The sequence below is a fragment of the Halyomorpha halys genome, unplaced genomic scaffold (genome assembly GCF_000696795.3).
Source record: "Halyomorpha halys isolate HHAL.00 unplaced genomic scaffold, Hhal_1.1 Scaffold965.1, whole genome shotgun sequence".
In the NCBI taxonomy this organism is placed as follows: domain Eukaryota; kingdom Metazoa; phylum Arthropoda; class Insecta; order Hemiptera; family Pentatomidae; genus Halyomorpha; species Halyomorpha halys.
This window is the reverse complement of record NW_027114872.1, coordinates 380,866-391,323: the sequence shown is the minus strand read 5'-3', so window position 1 is coordinate 391,323 and position 10,458 is coordinate 380,866. Positions and strand designations below refer to the sequence as shown.

At 31.9% G+C, this 10,458-nt stretch overlaps 2 protein-coding genes across 4 annotated transcripts in view; one reads left to right on the top strand and one right to left on the bottom strand.

Annotated features, from left to right (window-relative positions):
- Window positions 1–1,917, bottom strand: part of LOC106687461 (mannose-6-phosphate isomerase) — a 6,509-nt gene extending 4,592 nt beyond the window's left edge. Inside the window, exons 1-3 of one of the 2 annotated variants that reach the window (XM_067051987.1) lie at window positions 1,834–1,917; window positions 1,426–1,748; window positions 579–720 (exon numbers count right to left, since the gene is read on the bottom strand). In XM_067051987.1, coding sequence (XP_066908088.1) covers window positions 579–720; window positions 1,426–1,734 — 451 coding nt within the window. In that variant the 5' untranslated portion in view covers window positions 1,735–1,748; window positions 1,834–1,917. The other variant, XR_001344167.3, reaches the window with a different exon arrangement.
- A 5,252-nt stretch (window positions 1,918–7,169) lies between these two features.
- Window positions 7,170–10,184, top strand: LOC106687447 (ankyrin repeat and protein kinase domain-containing protein 1). Of its 2 annotated transcripts, XM_014431335.1 has the most exons (3): window positions 7,170–7,529; window positions 7,616–7,667; window positions 8,696–10,184. In XM_014431335.1, the coding sequence occupies exon 3, from the start codon at window positions 8,771–8,773 to the stop codon at window positions 9,692–9,694; it is 924 nt and encodes a 307-aa protein (XP_014286821.1). In that variant the 5' UTR covers window positions 7,170–7,529; window positions 7,616–7,667; window positions 8,696–8,770; the 3' UTR covers window positions 9,695–10,184. The 2 variants fall into 2 exon arrangements, with proteins under 2 accessions (XP_014286821.1, XP_014286820.1); XM_014431334.1 differs by lacking the exon at window positions 7,616–7,667 and having other exon boundaries at window positions 7,171–7,529.
- The last annotated feature ends 274 nt before the right edge of the window (window positions 10,185–10,458 follow it).

Here is a 10,458-nt window from a genome sequence, read left to right as displayed (position 1 = left end):
AATATATTTAATATTATTTCATATTGTATTTGATATGATTGAATAAAATTTATTTATTGGATCATATAGTGAAAAAAACAATTAAAAAGAGGTAGGAATAGATACAATAAGAATCCAAAACAACTGAAAGGATTGAGAAAATATTAACAAAAAAATCTCTTGAAATTCAATAGAAAAAGGACCAAAATGTAATTTATTATTTACACAGGAATAAGTTAGATGAGAATATAACTAGTTTACATTAACTTATTTTCGGTTAACTTAATTGACAAAAGTAAAGTTATACTAAGAAAACTTTTCTACAACTAGTCTAAAAAAAGTAAAACTAGCCTTGAGAGTCACCAAATGACCTCGAAAGAAAAATGTTACGTAACTAAATAGCAATATAATTTTTTGTACCCAAATGATAACATCATATTAAAATATCAGAAGATATTGCAAAAGAGCGTTGTAGTAAAATCTTATGAGAAGATTTTTAGAAATAACTAACTAATGCATTTAGAAAAATTACTTTTACTCTTAAAAATAAGAACCATTAAGTAAATTACAAAATATTTTTTATTATCTAATATTCTCACCTTTCAAGAAAGTCTTTATTTCATCTACAGGACGAAATCCAGACATAACTTGAAACTCTGTAACAGCAATGGTCATCTCTGGTTTGTGATTGCCATCTTTGTAAATCGTCGGCATTTTTTTGAATAAATCCATTGCTTGTTGCTGCAATCAAAACACTTGATTATTCAGAGAATATAAGAAAATCATATGATACATCAGTCTTGCACCACCTCCTTAGAAGTCACTCACAGCAGGCACTGATATGCCACTAGTTGAAGGAACTAATAACATCATCAAAATATTCTAATCAAAGTAAGAACTTGAGAAAAAACAACGGAATTTATAAATTGACTACATTTAAGTTTATAAATAAGCAGTAACAAGTAACTAACATACTGCATTAAGTATTTAAGGATACATTCAAGTTGATTTATGCCCAAAAAAATCTAATTGAAAACCTAAATAAGCAACCAACTGAAATTTTTATGAAGTTTTACTTTATTTACCTATGGTTTCATCTTAAACAAATAGAAGAAGGCTCTGTCTTGTGTTCAAGTTGAAAAATGAAATTTATTGATATATCTTTTACAATGTAATTTCTCAAACATATCAGTTGATTTCATGCTGCATATCTGGATTAGATTGCTGAATAACTTAGTTGAAATATGAAGTGTTAAACAGAATGTTATAGTGTCCCTCCTCAAAATTATAAAAAGAAGAGAACCACTGAATCACTTAAAATATATGATACTAATATAATTTCTATTGAAACTGGCAGTAATAAGCAAGCACTGTTCCAGGAAAATAAAACAATAAATGAGAAAAGATAATAAATAAATATTAAAAAATTAGCAAAAACTAACTGACCTTATTTGGATGACATTGTATAGAAAGTGCTTTATTAACTGACAACACTTTGAACAGAAATGGTAACAATTGTTCAATAGTTGATTTTTCAGCATTAACATATTTTTTAAGCCAGGTTGACAGAGGTTGTTCTTTATCTTTTACTATGGATTCACCATTGTTATGTATACCCATCCACAGTTCTGCATAAGGTGTCTGATCATTGATTTTAAAGTCACTATTTTTGCACATTATTTGTGCCACCAAACTCTCTTTGCCAAGTTTTCCCCATTCATAGCTTTGCATATGACCGATAATTTCCATTGGCATCAATCGAAATGTCTCTGTTTCAAAGAATAAATTCTTATTATAAATAGTGGAAGAAAATAGATGTTATACCTGAAGGCAACACGAAAAAGAAATAACTACCATAGATGGCTCTAAACTCAATTTCTGATAAGAATTAGTGATAACACGATAACCTTTAACAGTGCTGCCCATTCTACCTTCCAAAAAATACCCGTTTCACTCGACATATACCCTACAAGTACAAGAGCCCTAGAGGACAAAAAAGTCAGTTACTTCACCCCAATTTTTTATTACTTTAACGAAAACTATTTATAATTACTAGTCAAAATTTATGAGTCTGTCAAGTATAGATTGAAGGAAAGAAAAATAGCGTTTGTTTCAAAACATTAAAAAACAGTAATTGTTCATTCGGAGCTCTATACCTTTAAAACTATCAACAACAGTAGAGTACTTAAAAGAACATCATTTAAAGTAGAGTAAATTTTCTAAAATATAAGCCCTAATAGAGCTATTTACGTTCAATATTTCCCGAGATTTAGCTTTTTAAAGAGAAAATTTCATAAAAAAATGGACTAAAAAATGAAAGTAGTGAATTTATTTTGAGATATCTATATCTCAAAACCCATTTGACGAACAAATATCAGTTAGCACTCAAATTAAAGCTAGTTTAATTTAATTTAAAGTTATATATGACTCTTATATTCGCTAAAATAAATTGATTTCAAGTGATTCGGACAAAATTTCATGAGCAAATTCATATTCTTATGCCGCCAACATCATAAAAACTACTACTCCTATGGAGAAAAGTGCCAAAACCTACTTTATTGTAAATTAAATTACCTTTATGTTGAGTGCTAGCATACATCTGTAGGTCTAATACTTCCTGAGATTTTTTTTTCTTAAATCAAAAAAATCAGTCTGAATAACCAGAACTCAACATTTAGTGAATTTATTTTGTCAAATATAAAATATTTATTTTTTATAACTACCCCTAAAAAGATAAACGTCATAAACTACTTTATAGTAAATTTACCTAGCTTTAATTTAAGTGGTAGCAGTTATCTACGGTCTTATGGTTCCTGAGATTTATTTTATCATTAATAAATATTATATTTATTATTTATTATATAATATTTTATCAGTCATAAAATACTTTATAGTACATTAAACTAGCGTTAATTTGAACCCTAATTGTAAGTCAAATGGTTTTTGAGATATGAATTTCTCAAAATAAATTCACTAACGACTGATTTTGTAGTTTATTTTTTATGAAATGTTCCTTTTTAAAAAGTTATATCTCGGTAGCTATTGAACATAAATACCTCTATTATGGATTATATTTTAGAAAATTTACTCTACTTTAAATGGTGATCTTTTAGGTTTTCAGTGTAGTTGGTAATTTGAAAGATATAGAACTCCGAATGAAAAATTAATTTTTTTAACGTTTTTAAACAGCCGCCATTTTTTAATCCTCTTTCTGATACTTAGCTGGTTCATCAATTTTGACTGGTATATATTCATAGTTTTCATTAAAGTAATTAAACATTGGGATGAAAAAACTGCCTTTATTTCAGCCAGGGTCTTGTACAACCCTCTCTTAGATAATGATTATAACTGTAATTGTATGATTGATAAATCCATCATTGTACTGTCGCATTAGCTTTGCGTGATTGTTGTTAGTATAAGTGATTTCAGTGAAGCAACTGTCACGTTAACAATCATATGTATACACCGCGAACTATCGTACAGTTTCAAAAATGTTAGCCAATACCATGGTATTGTAACAATCAAATAGCTACACCATGGTGTAGCTATTTGATTGTTATAGTCATGACAGCACTCACTGTCACAACAGTTCTAGTGTCGTGATAGTAATTTCTCACAAGGTCTGGCAGGATCGTTAATAGAACATATAATGTTAGTTAACTAACATGTCAGTTAAAGTAATGTTATAATTTACAAGTAATGTCAGTTATCAGTCATAAGGTGGATCCACATGTTGGCCGCTCGACACGAGTCGGAGGCTTGTACAAATGCTTGGTAAACAAAGGGCAGGCCATCCACATGTCAGTGTTATTCAGAGAGGCAAGCATGGTGGACTTACTAGTGGTTTCAGCCATTGCACTTGGATTGTATTATTTTTATTACAAAAAAAGGAAATTAAATATAAATAAATAAGATTAAATATAAAACTTATTATAAAAAGTACCAACAAACACCTTTAACCTCCTAACAGCTTTCAGTTGCAACTATACAAAGAACAATGGTGGAGATGCTTTGATCTGTGTCCAAAAAACCGACTCTCGAAGGATCGGTAACGAGCTTAGGCCAACCAAGCCAAGCCACCCATCCACATCCTCGCGTAAGTCTGAGTTCGCCATGGCTTGGCCAACATGTAGAGGCCCCTATATATATATACACGCCTTGAAAGTGAACTATCGCAATATATTAACCATACCAAATGTAATTAAAGTAATGTAAACGTTCTCATATATTTGTCCAAAACCTTAAAATTGTATCAGTCCCAGTCTAAAAAAAAAAAATATATGAAGGACAAGTGCACGCATGAATAAGAAGTTTGGTCTAAAGAATTTTAACCTACGGGGCGCAGTGTGTTTTACTGTTTCGCCAATCTGATTAATGTTTTCTTGTCACCATATTTATTAATTTTTTTTTTTATTGAAACGTCTTTAACGATATTCTACAACTGAAGAAAATAAAAAACTACATGGTAGTGAATTGATTTCATGACACAAGAGAACGTTCAAAATGAAACAATATGGTGGGGGGCCAATGCTCGATATGTTTTGCATTTAGATTACAATATCTCAAAAACTAAAAATCGTAGCCGTACACTGAACGTATGGGAAACGTTCAGCATTTCATCCTTTTTGTAATGAGCAATAATTTGAAATTGTATCTTTACGTTACATCGCGATAGAGAGGGGAAAGGTAGCGCCAGAAATGAAACAACGAAATTTTGAAAGGAGGCATTTTATAAACAGGCGAAAGATGGAAAAGAAACATGAGTGGCCGTTGAGATTAAGGGGAAAACAAGAAGAGAGAGTACGCAACAACACCATCGGGTCAAATCTCAATATTAAGCTGATCAACGATGTGCTAGAAGAGAATCGATTGAGATGGTTGGGACTTCTGCGAATAGGACCAAAGAGGATAGCTCGCTATGCCTACCGAGACAAAGTAGAGGTAAAAAGCGATTTTCAGAGAAAAGGACTTCAATGGAATGACAGAAGGTGTCTTGCAGAAGACAGGCAGAGCTGGAGAGGGCTCTATAAACTTCCTCCTCACACTGCTTAATGCGGTTCAAGAGGATTGATTATGATGATGAATTTAAAATTAAAAACTGAAGATGCATACTGTAGAGAGGGGGATGTTCAGTATTTAATCCTCTTTTTAATGAACTATAATTTAAAATTTTATTTTGTTGCTAAGATGGAAAGTGGAAAAGATGGAAGAAGAATATAGAATCATAAACGATAATTTCACGAATGAATAGCATAATTAAATAAACCATTATTTAATAATTAAAATTAAATAGGAAAATAAAAAAAATAAAAAAAATAAAAATCGTCTTGTATTTTTGTAAAACAAATACCATTGTTAATAATTTTTTTTTTCGGCCAAGACTCCCATGGGAGTTCTAACCATGGTTGGAGGTCAAAGGTTTTCATTTTGTGGGACTGCCACTCAATGAAAAAAGTCAACGCTCCAAGCCGGATTCGAACCGGCACTTTCAATTTTAATACGTTTTTAAAAATTTTAGTACGTTATTTCATTTCCAGAAGTTTCACTACTGTCGCCCTTCCCCACGTGGCCGCAAATATTTTTAATTTCACTTACTTATATTTTAAGCCTTTTTGCAACTGAAAGGATGACTTCCCTCACAAAATTATTCCCAGTAGTTTTAATATTGATTCTATAACAATTTAGCACTGAATGCATGGTTAAGAGCAGCATGGGAATCAGTAAGGGGGAGTATTATCACAATGAATAATTTAGAAATATCTCTTCTGAAACGAGCGAGGATTAATTTCAACTCGATGAAGGGTGGCAAGTGAACGTTGTGTGAGGACTGCATCAGATTTTTTTAATAATGTATATTAAAGTTCCAGTACAAATTTAATTATGATTCGTCACTGCTCCAAGCAATTCCCTCTCTTTCGATACCTGGGCCCAGTTTCATAATAAAGTACAAACTAATACTATTAGTCTTGTCGATTTTACTTAATACAATTACACTGACTTGTACAATAGTACGTTACGTACGTTAGTAATTTTTAACTCCTGTAATATCACTAATAGTCCTCCCTATTATGAAAAAAAAGAAGTGTTCTTAGTGTAGTTAACACGCTGTTTCTATACTTGTATTTTGAACTAGTACTAATATCTTTCATTATGAAACAGGACCCAGGTCTCTTGAGAGCCAGAAAAAAGAGATCTACTATAGAATTGTATATACAAGTGTGTATGATTTCTTGTTACTTTTTCATTTCTTTATTTGGTTCGACGTAATAGTAAGTAAATATATTTTTTTAAAGAATAATCATTATTAATTAAGCTATCGTCTACCCCATTGTAAGGTTAGAAGTGTGAAAATTCGTATTTTCAGGAGCACCAAAAAAATTATTGCATTTTTCTGAGTAGAAAGGGCACCCTCGATCATATAAATCTCTTGCTTTCACTTACCTCTATAGGGACTATACAGCAAGGAGAAGTATTGCGATCATGGAAAATTTCGAATTTCATTTTTTCGTGGAAATACAGCTTAAAACCTGTTCAGCTGAGTCGAAAAACCAAGTCTCGAGAATGGTCTATGTGTGTCAATAATCTTACTCAAAAACGGAAAGCCGTGCGAGACTGTTAATAAATATTTAGGCCAAATGTATTGCCTGGAATGTTACAGTAACTTTTCTTTGTTATCGACCTGGAATTGCTACTTCATTTAATCTATTTTACACATTTTTTTTTTATTTTCCCCAATTATGTGTACATATATATTGTATATTTATTATGTAACTAAACTATTATGTAAATAACTTTATGTAAATGTTATATTATATAAAAAAAATGCTTATAGCTTATAAACGCTATTCATAGGGGTCTATTTCCCAAACATGTAAAGGAAGATAGTATACTTCAAGGAACATTCCCCAAACGTTCGATAAGTTGGGAAATTTTAGATTTTTCTTCTGCACACAATAAGTTGTTGGAGCAACAACCCTGGAGAAATTCCATTCTGAACAAAAGCTTCGTCAAGTGCAGTTAGTGGAGCTCTGCTAGTATATTATTAATTATTTGAAAAGTGTGTTTTTATTTTTAATGAAACAAATTACTGAAAACATTTTTAAAAAAATGCAGATTTGCGATTAAATCAACGGTATTTCGGATAATTATACTAATAGGGAAAATTCCTACTTACTTCATGGTAAACCTGAGTACCAAGGGCATGGTCTAGCGCCACTTGGTTTGGCTTTACTTCTGAAGGAGAGTAGGTTACGCCACCATTCCTATACCATAAAGCACACGTTGACTCACCTTGTTCGAAGTTCCTTTGTTCTTATAATTATGTTTGTTTATTTTTATTGTAACTTGATTATTATTTACACTCAGTGGCTAACCCTTGATTAACCATATTTGATGAGTGCTGGTGGTTATTATTATGGCATATTATTAATTGTTACCAAGTTTAATGAATATTAAACAGGTAATAGACCCAGATTATTTTTGGACTTCTAATTTGCCACCTTTCTAGAATAAGATTATCTACAGTGCAGAACTGCAACTAGTGATAATTGGTGAGATATTATTTAAGATAATTATCTTTTATATAACTTTTAATAGCTTTAGTAATGGAGGCTAATATATGTATGTATTTTCACAGTTAAGTCTGGAATGTATTGTTTATTCTTATGTTCAGGTGATGAGGCTGAAAAGTATGTGAAAATTTTTATTTTTTAAATTTAATTGCTCATATTTGACTTAATAACTTGATTAGTTAATAATTAATGACTTGGTAGTAACAACCCTCATAGCTAGCTGCATTGTACCTTATTTTGTATGAGTAAACTGTATGAATTGTGGTCTGTTCTTTTTATTATCTCTAGGATTTGTCTAGTTCTTCCTCACTGACTGACTACATTTAATTTAAACTAACTCAAACTTATTTTTTTCTTAATATATCTCATTATGGGTATTTGGAGCCTCGATTTACTAGCCAGTAAAGACCATAAATTTGAATTTTTGACTTAGGAAGATGATGAGTAATAGAATTTTAAAGGTGGAGAATTTTAAATGTACTTAATAATCATGTTATTGGAAGAAGATATGATAGTTGATCGTATGTAGTAGATTGTTGGAAGACAGTCCGGTCGGTGGTCAATAAAGGTGTCAATATAGTTTTCATCTTTAACATCATCTTCATTTTGACACCTTTATTGACCGCTCTGGACTATCATCCTTCAATCTACATGTTATATTTTTTGACAGCTTCTTTTTTCAAATAATTAGTTCATTTTCTAACACCTAAATTGGAAAATTCCGATGTAGGCACAACTACATATTAACTCTAAACAATTAGGGGTTTATGATTTTCATTCTTTTTGTGTTTTGATTTAGCTATTCATGGGGTAAAAACATGAAACCTGTTCTCTCTAAATTTCTGACCATTAGCGATTTTTAAATTGGCAACATTATGAGTGAGTAAAGCATTTTTTACACCCCCTTATAACTGAAATAGTGAATAGTACAAAAACAACTACCCATAGACATAATTGAACTAAACATGTGCTACTTTATAAATTATCATTGATATAGATTATTTCTTTTTTCTAAAGCATTAAGATTTATTTTTTAAATTAAAACTACTATTTTAAGCTAGTTTATTGGCCATTTAATACAAGGTCAAATGATATAATCAATATAAAAAAAAACCTTAACTAGCAATTGGATATTTTTGTTTCAGGAACCATTTATTTCGAAGAAACATCTTGCTTAACTTATTGTTCCTGCTGGAGTCCATACCGAAGCCCTGAAGGTCATGCCTTGGAATGTAAGGTATGGAAACAGAAATAACAACTTCGACGAAACGCCATTAGTTGAAGCCATCAGAGCAGGTGATGTCTGGGATGTTTCATCTTTACTTCAGAAAAGAGTACATGTGATTGTCAACAAACAGGATAGGACAGGCACTACCCCTTTGATGATTGCTGCCAGATATTCTAAGGCGGATATCATAAATTTGTTACTGCTTCACCACGCCAATCCGGCATTAAAAGACCGAGAAGGTCGCACTGCACTTCACTATGCTGCCGAAGTAGACTGCATCAGGTCAGTGACTTTTCTGCTCGATGCTGGAGCTGGAGTGGATGACCAGGATAAAAAAGGCAATACTCCAGCATTTGTTGCAGCAGCAAATAATAGTCTAACTGTATTGGAGCTGCTTGTGAATAATAGGGCTAACTGGGCTCTGAGGAACCGTCGGGACGAGGGAATATTACATTGTGAGGCCCACAGAGGACATGTTCAAGTTGTGAAAGTGCTGCTTGATGCCGGTGCTGTGTTGAATATGAAAGATGGTGCAGGTTGGACTCCTTTACATCGTGCAGCATGGGAAGGGCATGCTGCAGTAGTGACATTACTGCTTGATGCTGGTGCAGCAATAGATGAGAAAGATAATGAAGATTGGACTCCCTTACATTGTGCAGCCGAAGGTGGATACATTGAAGTGGAGAAAGTACTGTTGGACCGTGGTGCAGACCCAGCAGCTCAGATGTATCTTGGCTATACACCACTAATGGTAGCAGCTACTCAGGGCCACTTAGACTTGGTAAAGCTGTTAGTTGAACGAGGCTCTCCAATTAATGGTAGGTCTGAAGATGGATGGACTGCCTTAGTCTGTGCCTATATTGGCCGCTACACAGATGTAGTAAAGTACCTGAAGTCCATGGGTGGGATTATTTAATATCTACAGTCTGTTTATCTTCTGTGAGTTTGCTCGTGTATAGCTCAGTTGAACGTAAGTGGAAATTGTTATTGAATTTTCATTGTGTTTTCTGTTAAATAAAAATAACCTCCTAAATTTGACCTGCTGTACCTAAGGTTTATCAACTGTATTTTATTTTTGTAAAATATCATTTTTATTAGAGATAATAAACAAATAATATTGTATAAAGATAATTTACCAGACATGAATTATATGATTGTCAGGTTCACCATCAAGAAAAACAAAAATAGTTTAATGGCTAACATTTTGACCCACATTACAAGTCTTCATCAGGACTTCTGTGGCTAGTATACACCACACTACTAACGTATCAACAACCCTGATGAAGACCTGTAGTGTTGGTTGAAACATTGACCGTTAATAGTTCAAAACTATTTTTGTTTTTCTTAACTCCAAACCTGACTACCTCCTAATCTTCTAATAAATGAATAATCTGTTTGATATTTTATTACTGTTTTTTATTTCTTTGTTTTTTATTATTATTTACATATTATCTAACTTTGTGTGTAAACATACCTAAGTAAATTAATGGATTATCAGAAGGACATTTAGTATTTAGAAGGATCTTTTTTATAGGTGTTAAAGAATAATTAAATATTCATAAACCTCAATTCTCCATTATGCATTCCATCACTTAGAATAGGGTTATTTTGGTATTCCAGATTATTCATAATTCAATAATTAAATTTGTTTTTAAAGAATTTATGGTGGTATGTATTAAC

Coding starts and splice junctions, on each gene's coding strand:
- LOC106687447 (XM_014431335.1), top strand. CDS start 8,771: ATGCCTTGGAATGTAAGGTATGGAAACAGAAATAACAACTTCGACGAA.